The sequence below is a fragment of the Eleutherodactylus coqui genome, chromosome 7 (assembly GCF_035609145.1).
Source record: "Eleutherodactylus coqui strain aEleCoq1 chromosome 7, aEleCoq1.hap1, whole genome shotgun sequence".
Lineage (NCBI taxonomy): Eukaryota > Metazoa > Chordata > Amphibia > Anura > Eleutherodactylidae > Eleutherodactylus > Eleutherodactylus coqui.
Genome location: NC_089843.1, coordinates 100,724,643 through 100,750,164, shown reverse-complemented (window position 1 = coordinate 100,750,164; position 25,522 = coordinate 100,724,643). Strand labels below are relative to the sequence as shown.

The following is a 25,522-nucleotide window of genomic DNA, read 5'->3' as shown; positions in this document are numbered from 1 at the left end:
TGGATCTCACGCAAGTGAGCTGCATCCCGTGGACGTCTCTCCGGTTATGTGGATTGTGAACCGTGAGTGGTTAATAAGCCTCCGAGGACAACAGGTGCCAGTGGATTCTTGATCTTGAGAATTCCACTGAGCAGCAGGTGAGTACCTACAAATACTTACTACAGATTGCTTGTTAAGAACGTCATTGTTTGATAAAGAGGCACTGATACATATATATACATATACACACACATACATATATATATATATATATATATATATATATATATATTTATAAACATCTGGGAATGAGAGGGTACAACATATCGCATATAACTGATGGTTGTGGGAGGTCCTTTATAACAAGTCCTGACTATGCTTTCCATTAACTTCTCCATTCATCCATACATGTGCCACACAGTAACATTCAGTCATCTGTCATTAAGAAACAAAGGTCTGACACATAAGGCAACTTGATGTTGTCATTAGTTTTTTTATATCACATTGTATGACAGACAGTGCTTTAGGCCTCTGCACAGTTTACATAAAGTATATTGACTGTGTATAGTGCAGATTTACATCCTCAACATGTAAAACTGAATATAAGTGATCCTTCCATTCCCCGTGATGGGTGATACATGTCGGGGCCGCTGCTGGCTGGGACATTTATTTTCCTCCTATATAAATACAATACTGCCTTCTATAGACACAATATTATACTGTATTTAAACAATTAATACAAAAGATGACTAGTACTTCATTTCCCTTATGGTCATCTGAGGTCAGTTAGTAGTATGTAGGTAGATAAGAACTAGTTTTAGAGTTTTGCAAACATCAGTAAGTGGCTGTAAGAAGCTCTATACATGTGTTACCATTAAACATACATCCTGCATTTAGTAATCTTTATATCCTGGACGGCGGTAATGAGAAATTCTCTCTTCTCTTCCTCCTACGCCAGCCCCGACACTTTTTGAAAATGTGGGGAGGGCTTGTGTGAGAGGAGGCGTGGCCACCCAGACTGACATACATTTCTGTGAAGCTTCCGGGGATGTGCTAAATACATGAAGAGGTCTGCGCCTCTTCATATATTCCGCGCACTGTGCGCTTAGAAAATTTTAGTAAGCTTGGTGTCGGAAATTCTGGATTTAGTCTATTTCTCCCACGGTTCTTAAAGAACACAAGGGATGAATGTACGCAGATTTGCTGCATAATTTTACAGGCATCCTTACATCAATTTTCGCCAGTTTAACATAAATGATCCTGGGCTTTCTACACATTTTCAGAGTACAGTGCACTGATGTCAGCTCATTCGTACTGCCTCTACTAATGATATCATGGTCACCATTCAGTCTTCTAGGCCTCTCTCGGCACAAGGTTCAGTATAACTAGTTTTGTTGTCTTCACGAATCCTCGGGTGTCAATTTCCAGAGGGATCTGTAACATCAGATATAACAGATTAAGACTTGTAGTCTATTAAAGAGGTTTTCCAGTGTTATATTAAGGCCTCCTTCCCACGAGCGTGACGGGCTCCGCCACGTAATATTCCGCAGTGAAGCCCGTCACGGCGCCCCCCAGAGACCCTATACTTACCAGCGGAAGATAGCGTGAAGACGCTTCCCCGCCCACCGCCGTCGCGTCATGTGACACGCCCACCGCGTCACATGACGCGGCCGGCCGTGTCACGTGACGCGCCGGCCGCGTCATATGACGCGCGGCGGTAGGCGGGGAAGCGTTTTTTCACGCTATCTTCCGCTGGTTGCAGCGGGAGATAGCGTGAACGGACGGCTTCCATTGACTGCAATGGAAGCCGTCAGCGCGTACACCCGCAGCAAATAGAACATGCTGCGGGTGAGGACGGGAGATTTCACGGTGCGTAATTCCGCGGTGGAATTACGCATCGTGAGCATTGTGCTATTAGGTTCAATAGAACCTAATAGCAGGGGGCAACGCAGCGGATTTTTGCCGCGGATTTACGCGGCGTAAATCCGTTCGTGGGAAGGAGGCCTAATACATTGTAATTGTTCTGTAATAGCTATGCAACTTTCGTATATACTTTGGGTTTTCTTTCATGGATAACATACTTAGATGTTGTAAATTATGGGAAATTGTAGCACAAACAGACATGATTATCACAGCTTAGGTTTTGGTACAATGTATTCCTGATTGTTTGCCACTATCAATCAATATAGGTCACATTTAACAGTCCACAGTCCAGAATGTCACAGGATCTGGGCTAGATACATCGTCACATACCCTCAGCTCAGTATGATTATGTTTTAGACCTCTCTAAAACCATGTGGAAACTATGTCTTTTTAATTCCATGACTTTGTCTTCACTTGAACCATTGCCAAATAATTTTAGGTTTAGGAAAGTTCCACTATGAGACGTCTGTTTGCCCCTTTGTTCATGCACTGACATAAATATGCACATTTAGGCCGCCTGCACACGGGTGGATTTCCATTGTGGAATCCGCAACGGGCGTCCGCCTCCAGATTCTGCAGAAAATACTGCCCATAGCATGCAACGGAAGAGACATTTTTCCTGGAGACGAGCGGAAATCAATTGTGATTTTCTGCTTTCGAAGGAAAATTCGCATGCTTTAATTTTAGGTGGATTCCATGTGGACTGCTTCCATTGAAGTCAAGGAAAGACGTCTGACCCGCTGCCCTTCGGCCCTCCGGCGACGGCGCAGCAAAAGCTGTACTACGCATGTGCGCCGGTGGGTCAGCCGGAATAGTCACAGTACAGATTTAAGAAGATTAAACGTACACAGGGTCACCGGCAGGGCACACAGTCAGATTCCGCCGCAGGATCCCACATGGGGAATCTGACTCGTTTGTGTACAGCTGGCCTATAGTAAAGGAGCATGCATTATTTACATCTTGAAGGCAAAAATTATTTTGAAACAAGGAACCTCATTTCTTAGACATCTTGATTACAAGGCATAAGTTTTCCTTCAACAGTATAATAATGCAAAACAGGAAAGCTTGGAGTGGCCATGCACATTAGATATATATTAGCTAAACCCACCAACCTAGGCGGGACCGGCCAATTATCTAATGTGTATGGTGGCTTATCGACTGTCCACCAAAATGAAGAAATCAGGGGAAATAAGGATCGAGGCAGTTGGATTTCAACTAATTCTTTTGTACTTGGGAGTTAAGAGGGGCCAGAAAAGTTAGCTGTCAGCTAAATGAGCAATTGGCCAACAGCTATCTGAAATGTGTGGGAAACTGTAAATTCCTTTAATCACTTTGCTTGAGTACCTTTATACCGTGTCTCCTCGAAAATAAGGCTCCCCCTGAAAATAAGGCACCCCCTGAAATTTGCAGAAGCCCCAAATATAAGGCACCCCCGATAGTAAGGCATAGTAAAGTGTGCAGGCAAGTCAAGAGGCCAGTCCCCTGCTGCCATCCCCGCTGTCTCCTACCTCCAGATGTATAGGTAGATCTGCAGACAGTCTGCTGTTATCCTGTCCCTACTGTGCTGTATGAGTGTGCTGTTGTGAGCTCCCCTTGCTGGCTGGAAAAGTCCATACTGTCTGTTCTGTTCCTGCTGTACATGTCTGCTGTGATGAGCTCCCCCTGGTGGCCGGAAGCTGCAATACCATCCCTGCTTACAAGTGGTACAGGAACTTCTGTCTGCAGACAGGTACGTTACTTTACAGCCCTTATTTTTTTTACGGCTCTGTGTGTGAGTCAGGCAACCTGTGTGTGATTCTTAAGGCTGGGTTCCCACAGAGCGTATTTCCAGCGGAAATCTCGCAGTTTGGCCACAGCGATAAACAGCGAGATTTCCGCCGGGAAAGCGCTGCTTCAAAACCCACGGCACTCAGCCGCTTGTTTTGAAGCGACCTGGCTGCACGCTTTTCCATTTCTGTGGCCGGTGAATCCGCACCACAACACCGGCTTCTCCCAGCTTTGCCGTGACAGATTTGAGGAATTAGCGGCCACAGACGGATTTGCCGCGGCGAAATAAGACACCTCCTGAATATATGACGTAGCGCATATTTGGGAGCAAAAATTAATATAAGACGTGTCTTATTTTCGGGGAAACAGGGTAGTAAACAATTCATTTATTCAATGACTCTCTAGCTGAAATTCTCACATGTAATAATCAATCCGAATAGGTGTCTTACTGGAGTGTCTTTGCACGTTCTGAAAGAGAAGTTCTGCAGCAGCAGGGTGATGCCTGATTTCATATTGATCTTGGCAAATCTCATCCCTATGCAGTTCCTCGGTCCAGCTCCAAAGGGCAGGAAGGTGTAAGGGTCTTGTGTTTCCTTGTTTTCTTTACTAAATCTGTACATGAAAAAGACAAAAATCCATTAGTAAATAAATAATACAGGTACAGTTTAAAGTGACCCTCCGATCCTGGCAAAACAAAGATGGCTACTTCGCTTCTCTGACTACCTGATGCACACTGTACATTATTATGCATCGGTAGTCTGAGACACTACATGCTGCTCTGACATAGTAATGTGTAACACTGAACAAGAAGTCAACGAGAACCATGGAGTCTAAACAGGCTGCACAAGTGGGAATGAGCTGATGATGACGTCACTATCTTGTTCATACGGGCAAACGAGAACCCGGCACTTCTTGTTATGTCTAAAAGTAGCTATACATATGATACCTTTCAGGTCTGAATTCTTCTGGTTCAGGCCAGAACTCAGGGTCACGGTGCAGAACAAAGGCCGGGATAACTGTCACAACACCCTTTGGGATCGTTACTCCATTAATCTCAGTTGTTGTCTTACAAACACGTTCAATCCTCCCAGCTGCAGGGTAGAGTCGCAAGGTTTCATAAAGCACCATTTCAAGATATTCCATCCGCATCAGAGCTTCATATGTTGGAGGAGCCTGCAGACAGTAAATACATTGCTTGTTTATCCTTGGTGTACTTAGTATGATTGCAATGTGGTCAGGCATTCATACATTTCACCATGTTCCCCAATGACATTGCTACCAAGTTGTTAGTAATTATATTCAGACCATTATTAGTCAATTAGTTTTCTGAGAGAGTTGAGTTATAATGCCAGTCATTATGGCTTCCATATGGACCTTCTTAGAATCCTGAATGGCAAATCTACAGGAGCAGGCCATATATCACTATAATGGCATTCTAGGCTATGGTCACAAGAGCTTTTGATGACGCATATTTGCAATGTGGATTTGCCTTGTGATCAAGTGAAGAGAGATGTGCTTTGTGTCTATAGTAATGGGAATTATACTAAATACTACTTGCTGCATATACTGTCGTGGCCAAAAGTTTTGAGTCTGACACAAATTTTGGTTTTCAAAATGTTTGCTGCAGAAGTTTTTATAGTGGCAATTTGCATCAACTCTAGATTGTTATGAAGATGATCAGATGAATTGCAAAAAAATTGCACAGTCATTCCTTGCCATTAAAATTAACTAAATGGCGTATTCCAGGACTTTCCAACCTTCTAACCTTTTACCACAGCTAGCCTCAGTGCCATTTGTTTAGGTTAAATGAGTGTTTGTGCTTCAATCAGCGTGAGTCCCATGACCCCTGCTGTCCTCATCTTGAGACTCTCTCTGATGTAATGAGCATGGTCAGAGGCTCCTAGGTTCCTCTCCTGACCATCCTGTCTCAGCTGGATGGGCAGTGAGAACAGATCACCCAGAGTTATAAGCAGACACAGTTGTAACCTTAGAAGAGCATACTGCATGCTCACTAACACAGCTCAGCGCCGCTGCCTTCTCCCTCTAGCCCATGCATTGGGTAGTAGAATCTTATCTCTTCATAGATAGGAACTCATGTTTTATTCATGGGTGAAATATATAACAGTGGTTAAATGAGCAATAAAAGTTACATTTCTGGATGGTGTGTATCTACAATATGCATCTTATTTCACAACATTGGTATTCTCTTGAAAAAAGATCTAGGAGATAAATGTGTGTATTGCAGGGTCCAAAAACAGTAGTTTTTTGGAAGGGCATATATATTTAGATATATAAAATTATCCCCTGCACACCAGGATTGTTCTCTTGTATGAAGGCAGATTACAGCTGCAGCTATAGCTAGTATCAGTAATACAGGCTCTACCTCTGTGAAACAATGAGAGAAGCGAGATGATCATCATTGGTTTAGTGGGTGGGATTTAGCATTCATGAGCTGTGCGTGGAAGAAGGATACAGAGTGAACAGGCAGAGATGCAGCCCAGAGGATTATGGGAGACATAGTAGAGAAGCGCAAGAGGATTGTGAACAGGAGAACAGGTGCTACAGAATGAGGAAAACAGAAAAAGCAGAGGAAAGGTAATGGATGGATTTACTATAGCACTGTCAGATGATTTATCACTATTTTAGAATTTGACTTTGGTCTTGGCATACCCCTTTAATCACAAAAACATAATTTCCACTGAATTTCAGCCCTGCCATGAAATGACCGGTTAACATCATTTGAGTGATCTTCTGGTTAGTTGAGGAGAAAGTGTTAATGAGGACAAGGCAGCAGATATCAATCTGTCGTGCTGATTGAATTGCAAGAGCAGACTGGTTGCTTTAGAAGGGGGATGATGTCTGAAATCATTGTCTTCTTCAGTTAACCATGGTTACCTCCAAGGAATCACATGCAGTTATCATTGCTTTGCATCAAAAGGTCTGTACAGGTAGGTACATTGCTGAATGTAAGATCTCCCCTAAATCAACCATTTATTGGATCATCAAGAACTACAAGGGAAGAAGTTCAATTGCTGTGAAAAAGGCTTCAGGGTGCCCAAGAAAGACCAACAAGTGTCAGAACTATCTCCTAAAGAGTTTGATGAAGCCCCTTCAGACTGTTTGGGACATCTGGAAGAATGATTTCCAGAGAGGGAAAGTTGAGTGCTATAATGAGTCCCCTGATATGCCAACAGTGAAGCGTCCTGAGACCACTCGTGTATGGGGTTGCATCTTATACAAGGAAGAGGGCTCACTCACAGAACGCTGCCATAAATAAAAAATGACATCTAAACATACTCCAAGAGCAACTTCTCCCAACGATCAAGGACCAATTTGGTGATGAACAATGCTTTTTCAGCATGATGGAGCCCCATGTCACAAGGCAAAAGTGATAACTAAATGGCTCGGTGAACAAAACTTTGAAATTTTTGGTCCATGATCAGCAAATTCCCTATATCTCAGTCCTATTGGGAACCTGTGGTCAATCCTCAAAAAGTGGGTGGACAAATAAAAGCACAGAAATTTGATAAATTCCAAGCACTGATTAGGCAAGAATGAGTTGGGCCAGAACCTGATATCCAGCATGCCAGGGCAAAATACAGAAGTCTAGAAAAAAGGTCAACACTGTAAATATTAGGTCTTTGTCTAAACTTGATGTATTTGTCAATAAAAGTTTAAAAACATATGAAATGCTTACGATTAAGTTTTAGTATAATGCCGGCTTCACACGACCGAATTCCTATTGCGGTATCTGCGGTCGGCATCCATGTGGAGGATCCGCAGCAAACCGCACGCATTGAAAGGTATGTACTTTCACTTTTTCCCTCACACTCGGAAAATTGTGCAGGAAAAATCGCAGCACGCTCTATTTTGCTGCAGACTCCACACGGACGGCCTGCTTTGAAGTGAATGGAGGCCATCCGAGCCGCAGCCCATCCACAGTTAACATTGCGGATGGGCCACAGATACCCGCGTCATTGCCTAGCGACAGCAACGGGAAATACAATATTGAAAAAAAAATCTCCACTGCGCGTGACCGTCTGCGAGCGTCCACAGTCATCTGCATTACAGATCATGCAGGAATGCAGGGTCGCCAGCCAGGGTCATAGCCGGATTCTGCTGCGGGATCCCGCATGCAGAATCCGTCTCGGCCATGTGCAGCCGGGCTTATGTAGAAGGAGGAACTTTTTGTGAAAACCCAAATTTGTGTCAGTCTCAAAACGTTTGGTCATGACCCATACTAATCATGCTGCTAGTGGACTAAATAGAAATAGTTTTCTACAAAAGCCCCTCTCACACAGCCTGCTTTTTAGCAGTTTTGTGAACGCATGTGTGAGAGCGGTCTAAAGCACCAAACTGTTGATCTGAATGTGCTTTGAATACATTTTCTAATACCATTCATAAGATAATTATGTAACGTAAATAGTTGGGTCTGTACATTTACTTAGAGCTTACCTTTTTAGCCTTTCTACTTCAAGCTGAAAGTACCTAGTACATCCGGGACAGTGTACTTAATATTATATACACTAATTACACTAATCAGTACTCTGCTTGATTATAAACACCAATCAGCTATAACAGTAAAACTACTGACAGATGAATTACGGTATATATTCAAGTATTAGCCGACCCGAGTATAAGCCGAGTCAATACGTTTTACCACAAAAAACTGGTAAAACTTATTGACTCGAATATAAGCCTAGCTATACTCGAGTATATAGTAGGTAAAAAAACCACAATACTCACCCCCCAGCTGGCGTCTGTGTACCCGGCGCGATGGTCTCCCCGGCGGTGCGGCAAGCTGCTTCAGACTTCTTCCTGCTCTCATCTCCCTGCTCGGTTTTCAATTCCCCCACCGTCAGCGCTGTGTAAGTAAGCGCTGTGATTGAGGTCAGTGAGGTCATTCACTGAATGGCTGTGAGTGATCGAGCACTGGCTGTGATTGGCTGGCGCTCGATCCAATCACAGCACTTAACTACACAGCGCTGACGGCAGGGAAATTCAAAGCTGAGCAGGGAGATGACAGCGGGGAGAATTCTCAAGCAGCTTGCTGCACCACCAGGGAGACCATCGCGCCTGGGATACAGACGCAGGCTGGGTTTTTTTTCACCTCACTCGAGTATAAGCCGAAGGGGGCTTTTTCAGCATAAAAAAAATGTGCTGAAAAACTAGGCTTATACTCGACTACATATGGTATGTAACATTGATTATCTTTTTACAATAGCAGCTGTCAATGATCGGATATGTTTGAAAGCTAGCAAGTCCTTAATGCCCTGGGAATAGGCCCTTAGGCAATACTTAGTACCATATTATTACACATTTGTGTTACCTTATTGGGAAGAATTGTATCAATTTCCTTCTGCAATTTGGTTTGGACATCGGGGTGAGTTGCCAAAAGGTAAGCCAGAAACATAAGTGTATTGCTGGTGGTCTCAAAACCAGCCATAATAAAGACAAGTCCCTGAGCCATAATTTCAGTATCTGTCAATTCTGTGGAATATATACAGAGCCAAGTTGGTATCTTACAAGGGAATGGGCATACAATGGGAATGTGAAGTAGTAACTTTTGAGATCTGTCCTGCACTAAAAACAAAAATGTATACTTTCTAACATGCATTAAGGCTTAAGCAGAAGGGTGCATATGAAAATACGATCATCAATAGGGAGTATATTAAGGTGCCTTTACACAGGACGACTGCCCGACACTCGTCCCTTTGTCTCCGCGCTCACGTGCTCCTGCACGGGAGCTAGCAGAGCTGGCTCTGTCACAGAGCGGCCAGCAGGGGGGCAGGGCAGTGTAGGAGATTTCTCTCCACTCACTCCCCCGCCCCCCTCCTCTCACATAACACAGAAGCCGTTCACCACTGAACGTCCGCTGTTTAAACTGCACGATGAGCTTCATCGCTCATCTTTTATGCTGCATATATGATCAGCGATGAAGCTCATCACTCATCGTTCAGTTTAAACAGCCACAGTAGTGAACGGCTGCTGTGTTATCTCAATGGAGGGGGGCGGGAGAGCGAGAGGAGAGAAAGCTCCTGCACTGCACTGCCCTGCCCCACCCCCCTGCTGTCCGCTCCATGACCCAGCCAGCTCTGCTAGCTCCCACATTAGGAGCAGAAAAGATATTTAAGATCGTAGACAGCTCATATATATCACATCAATTAAAACGAGTACTCTGCATTCTTAAATTTAAAATATAGCTGCACTGTACATGCAAAAAATGCAGGAGTGCTTCTGTGTACCTGAAGAGAATGGAAGATGAGAGAAATGTGTTCCTTATGCAGTTAGAGGAAGAAACTATGCAGAAATTAAAAGAAACCTGGCAGAGCAGACTTCAACCTTTCAGGCTCAGGTGTCAGATATGGAAAGGAAAACAGAGAAGAATACTGCATGCTTGATTTTGTTGAAGAGCAGAAGAGAAAAATTCAAAAGAGAATTAGAAGCCACAAATCGACGGTTTGAAGAAAAAGCAGCGGCCTATGGTGTAAAACGAGTCTTCAGCAAGAATTAGAAGATATTACTGTGGAGTGTGGTCACCAACATCAGATTGTGTCCATACTGAAGAAGAAACAGAAGATGTGTGAACAGGGGCTTACTGTAGGGAAAATTAGTTGTGTGAGATATGCCATTGAATGTGAGCTTGTAAGACAAAGACCGAAGCGCTAACCTTGACACACACTCTGGAAATAGTGTCAAAAGAAAAGGCAGTGCTTTAAAGGTTCACCAAGAAGTTAAGCTCAAAGATTAGGCACTGGGAATTGAATAGTTTTGTTGCTGAAAGAAAGGTTCAGAAACTAGAGAGGTCAAGGGCCCAGTTCAGACAGCAAATAAAAGAAAAGAAGATTTGTTGGAGAATCTTAAAAATGAGATACAAGTAGTAAGGCATGCCAAATTATGCTTAAAGGTGACCTGGGCACTACAGATGAACAGTTTGTGAAAATGAGGAAAGTCTTGAGGGAAGAAATCGCCTCTGTAAACCCCAAGTATAGACATTGAGAAGGTGAGGGCTGAGCAACAGATAGAGGGTGAGCAATCCTGTAAAGCACATGTGTCAAACACAAGGCCCGCGGGCCAAATCCGGCCCACTGTCTCGTGTTATATGGCCCGCGGCGTGCTGATGCCACTCACCACTGCAGTGATTACCAGCGGGGGTGCCGCAGCTCCCCGCTAGTAATCATGCTGCTAGCGCTGATCCAGGCGCACACTCTGATGTCACTGCGCAGCCAGGATCCTCCTCTCTTGAGTACCCTGCTCTTCAGTTCCGCAGGAGAGGACTCGGGGAGAAAATGCGCCGAGCGCACACACTGACATCAGTGTGCATCCGGGCTTAGCAGGGGGAGCAGAAGAGGTAAGGAGCAAGGAGGTAAGTATATTGGTTGGTGGGGAACTATTATTACTGAGGGGGCTTATTACTGAGGTGGGCTTATTACTATTACCGAGGGGGGCTTATTATTATTACTGAGGTGGGGCTTATAATTACCGAGGGGGGGCTTAATATCATTACAGAGGGGGGGGGGGGCTTATTATCATTATCGAAGGGGGGCTTATTATTATTACCGACGGGGGGGCTTATTGTTATTACTGAGGGAGGGGTTAATGTTGCTATGGGGGTATTACTACTGAGGGGGTTAATATTACTAATTGGGCCACTGTGGGGGTCGTTATTTTTACTGGGGCCTCTATCAGGGTCACTATTAGGGCTCGTTCACATCGGCGTAATTGTATTTCGGTCGCACAAATAGGCTGCGTATTTGTGCAATCGAAAATCGCTTATGCCTGCATATTTGGGCACGCAAAAAACAACGCAGATGGGCCCACTGAAATGGTGCACAAATATGCAGTGAATACATAGGTTTCCTGCGCATTCACCATGTATTTGCGTGCCCATTCACTTGAATGGCCTATCGGGGGGGCGTAGTGCGCAACAAAATAGGCCATGCTGTGTACAAATATACATCATGTGAATGAACTCATTGAAATCAATGGCTTCTATTCACTCCATATTATGTACGTTAATACGCTTGTGTGAACAGGCCCTTACTATACTGTCTTACAATTGGCTCTTTGAAGGTCACTATAAGCCTGATGTGGCCCTTGGTGAAAATGAGTTTGACACCCCTGCTGTAAAGGTCAAGAGACCAAATAGAAGGCAGAAGGTGAGGCTGCTGAGTCCGAAAAATCCACTAAAGAAGCAGAGACTTGAAAAGAGGCCTCAAAAGTTGCAGGTAAAGAAAATAATATGAAAGTTGCAAAGAGTAGAAAAACAGTCAGTAGAGACAGACTCCACACAAGGACCTGTAGAGAAGCAACTGAAGAACCAAAGGCAATTCAGGAATAAACATAAGAAAGATGAGATAGCAGCAAGGAAAATGCCAGTTAAGTAACATGAAGAGGTCAGGTCAGGCTCTGCTAGGTTGGCTGCGTGTAGTGGTGAGGAAACTACTGTTCAGTTAGCGTCTTGACGGACAAGTGTTTGTTATGTTTATAGCATAAAGTGTATGTGCTGCCAGTGGCTGCTGGGTTTCCACTTGATTTTCATGTTATTGCTGAGTATTCAAGAAAATAAAGTTAGTCAGACTTTTACATGGACTGAGTGAGCCGCTGTGTCGTTGCTCAGGTGAACAATGCAGCCCCTTCATTTAAGTGATCAGTCTCTTCACCTGGACCCTAACTGATCAAAACTTTTGACATGTTACTCTGACATATCAAAAGTTTTTTAAAAGTGTAGTTATTCTTTAAGTTGTACTGTCATTAACAATGCTGTATACCCTCTCACTAGTTTATTGTTAGATTATAATACTTTTCTAGTCATCAACGTTTGGGGGCCACACAGTACACTGATTTATGACAGATCTAGTAAATATGCCATCTTACCTTTATAGCCATGAGCCACCTCTCCACCACTGTTGTCATTAGACTGAGCATCTACCATGAGTTGTAGGAAATCTACTCGATTCTAAAAGGTCAAAGAAAATATCAGAATAAGCACAGATATACAAAAAATAATCGCTCTAGGAGTTCAGTATTCAACATTCTACTATGTCTGAGCTGTTTAAAAGATGCTCCTTAGTGAAATCCATCACCCATAGGTTGCCATTGTATAAAAAAAAATATACAGCATAGTACATGGTATTTTTGCTGGAAGCTTCTGTTTGGGATGAGTTCATTATTCTGTGCCATTCGGTGCAGTAACAATGGCAACCCTGACAGATACCACCAACACAGAGCCGTCAGGTTCCCCAGCACATGCAGTATACATACACTGTAGATGCCATATGAGAAGAGCCTTAGTAACTACATTCAGTATTTCATATATTGCAGTATTATACTTGTATATTTACTTGTTGCTCTCTTTTAACCCCTTAGTGACCAAGCCTGTTTGCGCCTTAATGACCAGGCCAAATTTTGCAAATCTGACATGTGTCACTTTAACATGGAAAAACACCAGAAAGGTTTTGCATATCCAAGCGATTCTGACATTGTTTTTTCGCCACATGTTGTGCTTCATTTAGGTGGAAAAAATAGACCGATAGAAATTGTGTTTATTTATTAAAAGCGCCAAAATTGGGAAAATTTTGAAAAAATCGTAATTTGTTCACATTTCCAACTGCAATATCTTAAATATGTGCAAACATAATATAGAAATTTTTGCTAAGATTTATATTTCCACCCGTTTACTTTATTTTGGGCGCACATTGGAAAAACTTTCGGTTTTTTTTAACCATTTAGGAGACGTACAAATTTAACATTACTTTTTAGCATTTTGAGGAACACTTTGTTTTCCTATACCAAGCCAAGATTGGAAAGGCTCATGAGTGTCAGAATAATAGATACCCCCCCCAAATGACCTCATTTTAAAAACTACACCCCTTAGTGTATTCACTGAGGGGTGTCATGAGTATTTTGACCCCACAGTTTTTTTTCAGGAATTAATTCAATTTAGAGGAGAAAAAGTAAAATTTCATATTTTTGCAAATCTGTCATTTTAAAGACATATTTTTTTCCTATAGTTTACATGAAAATCAGGATTTACACCCCAAAATGGATACCCCTATTTCTCCCGTGTTCAGAAATATACCCATTGTGGCCCTATTGTTATATCTGAGTCCACAACGGGGCCCAAAATGAAAGGAGTAGTCAGTGTCTTTCAAAACAGAAATTTTGCTTGAAGTCCTTTTAGGCCCCATAGCACACATGTAGAGTTCTTGAGCGCCCAAAACCATAGAAAACCCCCACAAATGACCCCATTTTGAAAACTAGACCCCTTAAGGAATTTATCTAGGGGTGTACTGCATATTTTGACACCACAGTTTTTGAATGAATTCAAACCAAGCAAAAGGAAAAAATTGTTATTTTCGTTTTTTCGGCAATTCTGTCATTTTAAAAACAGCTTTTTTTGTACAGCACACATATGAAGGAAGACTTGCACCCAAAAATGGATACCCCTATTTGTCCCGTGTTCAGTGACATACCCATTGTGGCCCTAATCTTATGTCTGGATACACAACGGAGCCCAAAATGAAAGGAGCGACCGGTGGCTTTCGGAACACAAATTTTGCTTGAAGTCCTTTTAGGCCCCATTGCCCACTTGTAGAGTTCTTGAGCGCCCAAAACCATAGAGAACCCCCACAAATGACCCCATTTTGAAAACTAGACTCCTTAACGAATTTATCTAGGGGTGTACTGCGTATTTTGACCCCACAGTTTTTGAATAAATTCAAGCAAAGCAAAAGGAAAAAATTTGGATTTTTGTTTTTTTGGCAATTCTGTCATTTTAAAAACTGCTTTTTTTGTACAGCACACATATGAAGGAAGACTTACACCCCAAAATGGATACCCCTGTTTGTGCTGTTTTCAGAAATATACCCATTGTCGCCCTTATCTTATGTCCGCATGCTAACGGGGCCCAAAATAAAAGGAGTAATCGGTGGCTTTCAGAACATAGATTTTGCTTGAAGTCCTTTTAGGCCCCATTGCCCACTTGTAGAGTTCTTGAGCGCCCAAAACCATAGAAACCCCCCACAAATGACCCCATTTTGAAAACTAGACCCCTTAACGAATTTATCTAGGGATGTACTGCATATTTTGACCCCACAGTTTTTGAATAAATTCAAGCAAAGCAAAAGGAAAAAAATAGGATTTTCATTTTTTGGGCTATTGTGTCAATTTAAAAACAGTTTTTCTTGTACAGCACACATATAAATGAAGGCTTTCACCCCAAAATGGATACCCCTGTTTGTCCCGTGTTCAGAAACATACCCATTGTGGCCCTAATAGACTTACAGGACCCATGGCTAGGCCTACAATGAAAGGAATACCCGTTGGATTTCAGGGTACCACTGAATAAATTTCAGGCCCCATTGCCCACTTATAGAGCCATTGAGCGGCCAAAACTATAAAGAACCCCCTCAAATGACCCCATTTTGAAAACTAGACCCCTTAACGAATTCATCTAGGGGTGTACTGCGTATTTTGACCCCACAGTATTTGAATAAATCTAAGCAAAGCAGAAGGAAAAAGTTACGATTTTCAATTTTTTTGGCAATTATTTCAATTTAAAAACATTTTTTTTGTACAGTGCACATAGGAATGAAGACGTTAACCCCAAAATGGATACCCCCGTTTGTCCCGAGTTCAGAAACATACCCATTGTGGCCCTAATCTACTTACAGGACGCATGGCTAGGCCTATAAAGGACAGAACACCTGTTGGATTTTAGGGCACAACTGAATAAATTCCAGGCCCCATTGCTTATTTGTACAGAATAAAGATTGACTCCCTAAAAATTCCCCCCCCCCCCTCTGCGCCCTTTTTGGCGTTCGCAAATCTTAGATAAAAGTAAAAATGTGAACTGTGTAGTATTTCCGAAGACAGGGGTAATTACGGAGGCTGGTTGGAATGGGCCCATGGGGCAATAAAACCGGGTATCCCCCCCCCCTCCTCTCATGCTTTTTGGGGGTATTTCGTGACCTCAGTGGTGGGTATGGGGTGTAAAAAGTGGCGTTCCGTGAGTCTCCGTAAGCTTGATGAGGTGCGGCGGTCTCACACAGAAGGCGCTCAACAAGGTGCTCCTGGAACTGCAGGAAGGCGAGCGTTCCTGGGGCTTCTTGTAAAATACGTATCACAGGTAGCTGTCTGAATAACGCCGGGCTCACGCAGGTGCAGGCGGAATCCGCTTGCGGAGGCCCACAGCGGATCCCATCTGTGAGCCCGGCTGTGACCCTGCGTACGGCTGCGTAATGTACTGCACATAACTGCCTACTCATACAGGCGGTCATGCACAGTACACCTTTTTTTGTATTTCCCGCACCGTCGCTTAGCGATGACCCGGGTACCCGCAGCCCGTATACAACGTAGTTGCGTATGGGCAGCGGGTATATCCGCGACCATGGAGCACAATGGGCTCTACGTTGCAAATATCCGCAGTAAAATAGAACCTGCTGGGTTCTCTTTTCTGCGAGTGGATTACGCAATTCCGACCCGCTAATGTGAGCGGAATTGTGTAATCCAATGCGATTGATCTGCGTAATACCGTGGATCAGACGCATGCGGAATCCGTAATTCCTATGCGGTCATGTGAGACCGGCCTAAGGTAGATCGCTACCTTTTTATCACGTGACCGAGGACCGCTCAACGAGGCCACCCATCACTGCTCCAGGCTCTCTGTGACCGTTGGTCGCTGGGAGCAAGGAGATTTAAAATTTCCTGGGCTCCCCGACTCCTGCACATGTGTCCGGCTTTTTGCCGGCAATCGCATGTGCAGAATTCGGGAAGGTCCACGGAGGAAGATCGCGTCGGGGTTCAAATACGCAGGCCTCCGGTAAAAAGTTTCATCTCCTCACCGATCGCATCAGTGAGGGGAGATGAAACTTCAAATTTTTTTTTTTACTTTTACGTGACTGCCATTATTGGATAACGGCGAACACGTGACCAGGAACCGCTCACTGCGGACCCCCATTAAATCTCCATGCTCTTGGCTACGTTTTGTAGCCAGGAGCAGGGAGAATTAAAATTATCCTGGCAATCCACAGCTTTTGCGCATGCGCCCGCCATTTTGGCGACGGGCGCGTGTGCAGAAGCTGTGGTAAGGTCCGCGGATAAATCTGGGGGCCTTAGGTACGTACTTTCATCCTCCCTCACGGATATGATCCATGAGGGGAGATGAAACGTACGCTTTTTAAACTTTTAAAAACTTTTTTTTACTTTTTTTTTTTTTTACTTTTTTACACTTTTTTTTTCACTTTACATGATCACTGTCATCCATTGGATGACAGTGATCATGTCCCCGGTATAATCTCTCTGCTCCTAGCTACACATGGCAGCCAGGAGCAGAGGGATTTTAAATTTCCCGGGGCTCGAGCCCGTCTGTGCACGCGCCCGATGTCAATCATCGGGCGCGCATGCGCAGACGGGGATTCGGGTCCCGGGACATCGGGACACCGCTGAGGACTGGGGGTGAGTATTTTCACCTCCCCTCATGGATCCGATCCATGAGGGGAGGTGAAACGGACTTTTTTTAAACTTTTTTTTAACTTTTTCGTGATCGCCGCTATCCATTGGATAACGACGATCGCGGTACCGGGGACCGCTCACCGCAGTCCCCGCTGACATCTCCTGCCTTCCGGCTACCTACAGGAGCCGGGAGCCAGGAGATTTTAAATCTCCCGCGCCGCCGGGCCTTCTGCGCATGCGTCTGACGTAATGCCGCCTGGCGCGCATGCGCAGAAGACCGGCTTCGGGCCCCGGAGCGGCAGGAGAGCGGGGAGCAGCGTGCCGGACCTGGGTGAGAAATTTCAGCTGCTCCGATGGATCCGATCCATCAGAGCAGCTGAATCTTTAACTTTTGTGTACTTTTATTTACTTTTTTTGCGATCGGCGCTATCCATTGCATAGCGCCGATCGCAATGCCGGGGGGGTGTCCGAACAGCCCGGGATGACAGCTCCATGCTGTCAGCTACCTGCGGACACCGACAGCATGGAGCTGTCACGTCCACAGCCCGAGGGGCATTATTCTCTGCAGGAAGCATGTTTTTACGTCCTCAGAGAATAAAGCCCACTTCGGGAGGACGTAAAAACACTATGGGCTGGTCGTTAAGGGGTTAATGAAGTTTTCTGATATTCAAAACTCAATGTTGGCTGAAAATTGCGAAAAAGAAGAATTTTGTCACAAACCTTTCATTACGATGAAGATGGGTGGCATGGGATCATTATGGAATCCCACCATGTACCTCCCAACTGGAGTTAAATATCCACTTACTGTGTGATCTCCTTTCAGTCTGTTTTTCTTAATAGTTGTTATGGCATCTTGAAAAAAGTTGAAGACACTCATTGGAAACATGCAGAAATTCATTTTCTCCATAAGAGGAATTAGGAATGGACACAAAACTGTAATAAAAATACAGAAGGATGAAGAGAATACAAATAAAAACAGGTATCTTTTCATGAGCACAGGGGTTATTATTGCCTATGTTTTTTAGCAGCTATAGGCCCTTTCTAGCTTCTATGGGGACAGGCAAGCTAATGATTGTACTTGCTGCGATGTCTGCACCTTGCTTTCTTTGGAGCAGGCAATCATGGCGATTAAAAAATGGTTGCTCAGATGGTTGTGCCAAGTCAGATGTCAAGTGTAGCTAAATCTGAATTCAAAGTTTGCCATGGTCGCATCATAAAGAATAAATACACCCTTGCAAAAAACAAATCAAGTACCTAGAAGGAGTTGCTGTTTTGCTGTAAAACGCGTCATGCAGTTACATTTCAGGCAGATATGCAAAGGATTAGAGTTGTGGTGTGATTAGATGAACGGTCTTGCTACCAGACGCCCAAAAAGTGGTTCCACCCTGGGACTATAAAATGGCTCTCAAAGGCTACTTGTATGCAGTACAGCTCTTTTTCCATTTGTGTAAAGCTGGTTGACCACTAGACGCCTCTAAGACACAAGCAAAAAGATTTAACCAAGTTAACAGAAGTTAAGGGCCACATTTTTGGAATGTGAGAAGCTGGATAATCGTACCGATAAATTCCCGGCCACCTGGGCTATTCTGACCAGATTGTTAGGAAGTGTTGGGACCAGTGGATGTGTGAGGGCACACAAGGTGACTGGCCTCAGGATGCCCTTGACAGATCACCAGTAGAGAGGATCGTCTAATCGTCCGACAAGCAGATACAGTTCCAACAGAGGCAGGTGACACCATTGTTTCAAGCCACTGTGTCTGTCAGAACCATTTCCAGGTGCTTGGTTGAAGGACATTTGGTCTCATAGTGCCCGTTACATATACTGCCTACTCACAGTCACCTCAGTTTGCAGTGGTGTCATGGATGACGACTGGAGAATGGAAACAGGTTGTCTACAGCGACAAATCCAGGTTTAGTGTAGGCAATAACGATGGCCGTGTTTATGCCTGGAGACCCAGGGGTGAGCGCTGCAATCCTGCCATTGCTTGGAGCGGCATACTACCCCAACTGTTGGTTTGATGGTCTGGGGTCCATCACATATGACAGTTGGTCCCCACTAGTAGTGGTACGAGGGACTATAATAACAGCTCAGCGATATGTTTCCAGACAGATACTGCTTGGCCACATACAGCAAGAATGTCACAGGAATTTCTCCACAAAATTGTGCCACTTCCCTGACCTGCCCGGTCGCTAAATGTATCACCAATAGAACATGTATGGGATCATCTGGGATGTCAACTTTGAGTTTGCATGATCTAGAGACTCAGTTACAGCAAATGTGGACCGATATGCTGCAGATTATCATATGGAACATATATACCTCCATGCCCGCCAGTATCACATCTTGCATCCAAGCTAGAGGCGGCCCAACAGGGTACTAGAGCCTGCCTTCAGGTGTTCAGTTTTCCACAACAAATTCTCCTCTTGCTCTGATATTGTAATCACTTACTTATATAAACATTACAATCACACAGAGAAAGTTTCATTTGATTTCAACAACTTCTTCTACATGTTTCATTTTTTTTGACAATGTGTATTATAGGACCATGTCTGTTGATATCAGCTGCTATATAATGATGGCAGACAGTGTATTTCAATATAGGTGCCAGGTGGAAATCAAAATTTCAGATCTGTTTCTTGAAAAGCCATACTCTTCGTTTAACATGTACCAAGCTGTGCGGTCATAAAATTAATTGTTACTTTTTAATTACCATATATACTCGAGTATTAGCCGACCCAAGTATAAGCCGAGTCAATAAGTTTTACCACAAAAAACTGGTAACACTTATTGACTTGAGTATAAGCCTAGCTATACTCGAGTATATACTGGGTAAAAAAAAAACCTCCATACTTACCTCCCAGCCAGGATCTGTGTCTGTGCGGCAAGCTGCTTGAATTCTCCCTGCTGTCCTCTCTGCTCGGCTCTGTCATCTGTCAGTACTGTATAAGTAAGCACTGTGATTGGATCGAGTGCCTGCCAATCACAACCGGTGCTCGATCATTTACAGCCATTCAGTGAATGTCATTCACTGATTGGCTGTGAATGATCGAGCGCCAGCTGTGATTGACTGGCGCTCCATCCAATCACAGCGTTGACAGCAGGGGATGACAGAGCCGAGCAGAGAGTACAGCGGGGGAAGACAGCACGGAGAATTAAGGCAGCTTACCGCATCGCCGACGGAAACACAGGAATTCAAGCAGCTTGCCGCACCACCGCTGGGGACACAGATGCTGGCTGGGAGGTGAGTATGGTGGGATTTTTTTTTACCCTTCTCTGACTCGAGTATAAGCCGAGGGGGGCTTTTTCAGCACAAAAAAATGTGCTGAAAAACTAGGCTTATACTCGAGTATATATGGTATTTATTTATTATAAAATTGAATAATAAAAATTAAAACATCTCTGCTGCCGTAAAGCATATACAAGTATATGATCAAATAACCACTAAAAAGGATTTTTCAGTCATCAGACACATAGAGAGAAAATGGTATGTGAGTGTAACCAAGTCGATATACAATGTTGTATGTCATTTATCTCCTCTAGTGAATGGACACGGTTATGCTCCAATAGTACAGATGGTCACAGGTGTTAGAGATTCTAAACAGTTTCTCAATGTTATGCTTGCAAATTTTGAGGTGCTTTAAACACATGAGAACAATGTTTCCATCTGATGTTAGATTCATTAGAGGAGATAATGGACATTTATCAATTTATCCCCCAACCCTGGCCCACCTTGTTCTGCTTTCTATGAAAATCCCCCCTCAATCATACCAAATCACCCCACTAGCCCATGCACCCCACCTGCCCCATTCAAATGCACCCTTTGGAACTCCCAATCCGCGTGCAACAAACTCACGACTATCTACGACATTTTCACTACCAAATATTTCAACCTGCTCGCTGTCACCAAAACCTGGATACAGCAGTCCGATTCCACTTCCCCCACTTCATTGTCCTATGATGGCCTGCAGTTCTCCCACATCCCCAAATCGAACGACAAGTGCAGTGGAGGAATAGACGTCCTCCTCTCATGGAACTGTACCTTCCAGGTCATTCCCTTAGCTCCCTCACTCACATTCCAGTCATTCGAAGTCCACACCCTACAACTCTTCCTCCCACTGTCCCTGCACGTCACAGTTATCTTCTGGCCCCCAAGTCCCACCCACCTGTTCCTAGACCACTTTGCCGCCTGGCTCCCCTACTTCCTATCCTGTGAAATCCAAACCCTCACCCATGGCGATTTCAATATGCCTACTAACGACCCCAACTCCTCATCTGCCTCCCGGTTTTTAATGCTCACCTCCTCCCTCAGCCTATCATAACTCTCAGACTCCCCCACTCACAGAGATGACAACACTCTTGATTTAATCTTCCTCTGCATCTGCTCTGCCTTCCACTTTGCTAACTCCCCTCTTCCACTCTCAGATCACAACCTACTCTCTTTCTCCATCAGGCACCCTAGCATCTCCCAAGGCCCTCCCACCTATCGCACCTCTACAAACCTCCAGACTGTCTGCATCTTGTCAGCAGCCAAACATTACCACACCACCCTCATATGTGCCCTGGACGAAGCGTCACCATCCATGACCTGAGCTGTCAACCGCAGACCAAGGCAACCTTGGCTCACATCCCAAAGGTGCTTCATCCGGCGGGCTGAGTGGCTGTGGAGAAAATCAAAGCTGCCCGCAGACTTCCTCCACTTCAAATTCATGCTTAAAACTGAAAACCTAGCCCTTCACCATACCAAACAAGTTTATTTCACCTCTCGTCTCCTCACTATCCTAAAACGACAACATCCGAAAAGAAATCTCCGAAATCTGAATGGCTGGCCCCGATCCCAGTCTCCTCAGCACTGCATCCATCACACATTCAATTTCAATGTTAGAACCAGTGACAGAGGAAGAGGTCTCCAGGCTGCTCTCTGCCGCTCGCCACACCACCTGCACTAGCGACCCTCTCCCCTCTCACTCCCTCCGGTCCCTCTCCCCAGCTGTTATCACCCACCTCACCAACATCTGCAATCTCTCCCTAACCTCTGTCACCTTTCCCTCCTTATTTAAACACGCCATCATATCCCCACTGCTAAGAAAAACAACCCTCGACCTGAATAACGCTGCCAACTACCGACCCGCATCAAACCTCCCCTTCAACTCCAAATTACTATAACGCCTGGTCTACTGCCACCTCACGTGCTTTCTTTCTGACAACTCTCTCCTCGACCCCCTCCTCTACATTCGACCAAAACCACCCTCATAAAAGTATCAAATGACCTGATGACAACAAAGTCTAGAGATGACTAATCCCTACTAATTCTCCTACACCCACCTCTTTGCTGCATTTGACGCTGTCGACCATGACCTCCTTCTCACTATGCTCCACTCTATCAGCCTAAAGGACACTGTTCTCTCCTGGTTCTCCTCCAACATCTCTGACCGCTCTTTCAGTGTCTCCTTTGTTGGCTCTATCTCCTCTCCACTTCCTCTCATTGTTGGGGTCTACCAGGGTTCGGTCCTTGGTGCCCTTTTCTTCTCTATCTACACTGCCCCAATTGGACAAACCATCCGCAAATTCGGCCTTCAATACCATCTCTATGCTGAAGACACCCAACTATACACCTCCTCCCGGTACATCACTAAATCCTTCCTACAAAATATCACCAACTGTCTGTCCGCTGTCTCTAATACTATATTCTCCCTTTTTCTCAAATTAAACCTCTCTAAAACTGACCTTGTCGTCTTTCCACTTTCCAGCCGACCTCCTCTCAACATCTCCATTCCAGTGTCTGACACCATTATAACCCTCAGACAGCACACCCGCTGCCTTGGGGTCACACTGGACTCTAACCTCTCCTTTACACCCCACATCCAATCTCTTGCCCGAACATGCCACCTGCACCTCAGGAACATTGCTAAAATCAGTCTGTTTCCTCACCACGGACACGCTAAAGACATTTGTTATTGCCCTCATCCACCTTTGACTCGACTACTGCAACTCTCTACTCATTGGCATCCCCGCCCCATACTCTCCCCTCTCCGATCCATACTAAACGTAGCAGGTACGCTCATTTTTCTATCCAGCTGTTTCTCAGACGCCTCTGCACTATGCCAGTTGCTGCACTGGCTGCCCATCCACTGCAGAAGTAAATTTAAACTCATCACCCTCACCCACAAAGCTCTTCATGGTGCCGCACTACCGTACATCGCTTCCCTCCTGTCCGTATTCCACCCAGCCCGCACACTCTGAGCCGCTGCCACACTCAGACTAAACACCCCTCTAATACGAACCTCACATGCTCACCTACAGGACTTCACCAGGGCAGCACCCATCCTCTGGAATTCTCTACCCCAAGGCATCCGGACAATCCCCAATGCAAAGAATTTCAGACATGCCTTAAAAATGCACCTCTTCAGGGAGGCAGACCAAATTTCCTGACCTAGTCCCCCTGCCCCTCCCTGTGGCTCCCCACACCTTCCACCCTGATTACCTTTAATACCCGATTTCGACATGTAATTCCCATACTGCCTATGTTCCCCAATGCCTTATCTCTCGTCCCCCGCCCGTTGTACCTCCTGTATCACTCCCACCCTGTTTGTTTCAAATTGATTGTATATCACATGTTATTGTTGTATTGTCTGTGTTCTCCCATGCTTGAAAACGCTGCGGAATAAGTTGGCGCTATACAAATAAAGATTATTATAGCCAGATGCACCCCATGTTTGCGTACATAAAAGGTTTGGAAAAGTTTTTTTTGTGTTTCTTTGCCTATTTTTCTGTCTCTGCCTGTGTCGGTCTTTCTCTGCTTCTCTCTTCTCTGTTTCTGTGCCTGAATCTCTGGCTGTGTCTGCATCTGTGTGTCTTGCTGTGTCTGCAGCTGTCTTTTCTCTGCCTATCATTTCTGTTTGCTCTTTTTTTGTCTTCTGTCTCTGGCTGGGATTGGTGGCCCAGAAACGGTGTGTCAGTCGATGATGTCACGCTCCCTTCTATGCTTTTGTCACAGGAGCTGCTCACTGTTCTCAGGAGCCACGATTGAGCGGGATTTATGAGTGGAGCTCAGCCAATTCATAAAAGCCGCTTCCACAACACAATGGCTGTGATTAGTTATCCAGCACTTCCTTGAAAGGATGAACCAATCACAGCCGTCGCAAGCTCATTTTCAGCACTGCTTGCTCCCGTGTAGCACTACCCCTCTCCTTCATGTTGCCTGCTGCCCCTTTAGCACGCCCTGCTGTCCCTTCAGCACCACTTGCACCAGTATAGCACCACCCTCTCCTTCAGCGCCGCCCGCTGTCCCTTCAGAACCGCCCCTCTCCTTCACTGCCACCTGCTGTCCCTTCTGTGCTGCCTGCTGTCCCTCCTGCACCATTCTCTGTCTCTTCAGTGCTGCCCACTGTCCCTTCTGCGCCACCCCACAGTCCCTTCTGCGCCACCCCGCTGTCCCTTCTGCACCACCCCGCTGCCCTTCAGTAGCCGCTGCTCCCCATCAGCAAGAGCCGCTGTCATTCAGTATTGGCTGCTCGCACTCGCTTAGCAACTGTCCCCAGGCACGCGCCCACAGACTTAACATAGGAAGTTTGGGCTGCCCTCACAGGTCATTCGCTGTACCAATCTTCAATTGTAAGATTTTTCGGCGCCTTTGAGGATGTCACTAATCTAATGACACCAAAAGTTCCACCAAAGATCAGACAAAGGGGTCAAAGTGTGGTGCAGGAAAAAAGTATGTAGGCTTATTTATATTAGATTTGGTTACATTCATATGCCATTTTTCCTCTACACGTTTGAGGACTGCAGGTGACTTTTTATTGGGGATTTGACAAATATGGCGTGGGGCAACAGACACTTTTTAATATACCATCTATGAGGAAATTGTCGACTGTTTCCCATTTGTTCTGCTTAGCAAGTGTGCCCTGTTATTTAGTGCTGATCATTGAAAGGTACTTAATATATACATAGTTCATTAACTTACGTGCTATTAAGACCACAGGGTTAAAAAGGCTGATGGTGAAAAGTTTTCTTGCATTGGTCACAAATGGGTCATTGGGATTGTTTAATGAATCCACATTCACACTGAAGGATGTACTCAGAACAATGTCCATGCTGTAGCTGCCAAAGATGCTGGAAATATAAAACACTGATGTAACAGACGGCGCTAAATAAGTCCAGGACCTAAACGTGCTATATACATAAGTCTTCTACTAGTAGTTCAGTGCGATACTCTTGTGTACAGAAGACCAGACAAGAACTTTGTTTTGTGGGACTATAATCCTTTATTAACCCCTTAGGGATTGCCCATACACCTTTTTTACGACAGTCACTAATGGGTCTTATTCTGATGCATGTGGCTTTTTATGGTACTGCATAAGAATACTGACACGGGTGTCCCATGCCGATACAGGGGCTTGG

At 44.8% G+C, this 25,522-nt stretch overlaps 1 protein-coding gene across 1 annotated transcript in view; it reads right to left on the bottom strand.

Annotated features, from left to right (window-relative positions):
• Window positions 1-461: 461 nt before the first annotated feature.
• LOC136572677 (cytochrome P450 3A24-like) overlaps window positions 462-25,522 on the bottom strand; it is a 43,910-nt gene continuing 18,849 nt past the window's right edge. Inside the window, exons 7-13 of the mRNA XM_066573488.1 lie at window positions 25,086-25,234; window positions 17,930-18,057; window positions 12,547-12,628; window positions 8,999-9,159; window positions 4,616-4,842; window positions 4,119-4,281; window positions 462-1,413 (exon numbers count right to left, since the gene is read on the bottom strand). Coding sequence (XP_066429585.1) covers window positions 1,333-1,413; window positions 4,119-4,281; window positions 4,616-4,842; window positions 8,999-9,159; window positions 12,547-12,628; window positions 17,930-18,057; window positions 25,086-25,234 — 991 coding nt within the window. The 3' untranslated portion in view covers window positions 462-1,332. The remainder of the gene's footprint in view (window positions 1,414-4,118; window positions 4,282-4,615; window positions 4,843-8,998; window positions 9,160-12,546; window positions 12,629-17,929; window positions 18,058-25,085; window positions 25,235-25,522) is intronic.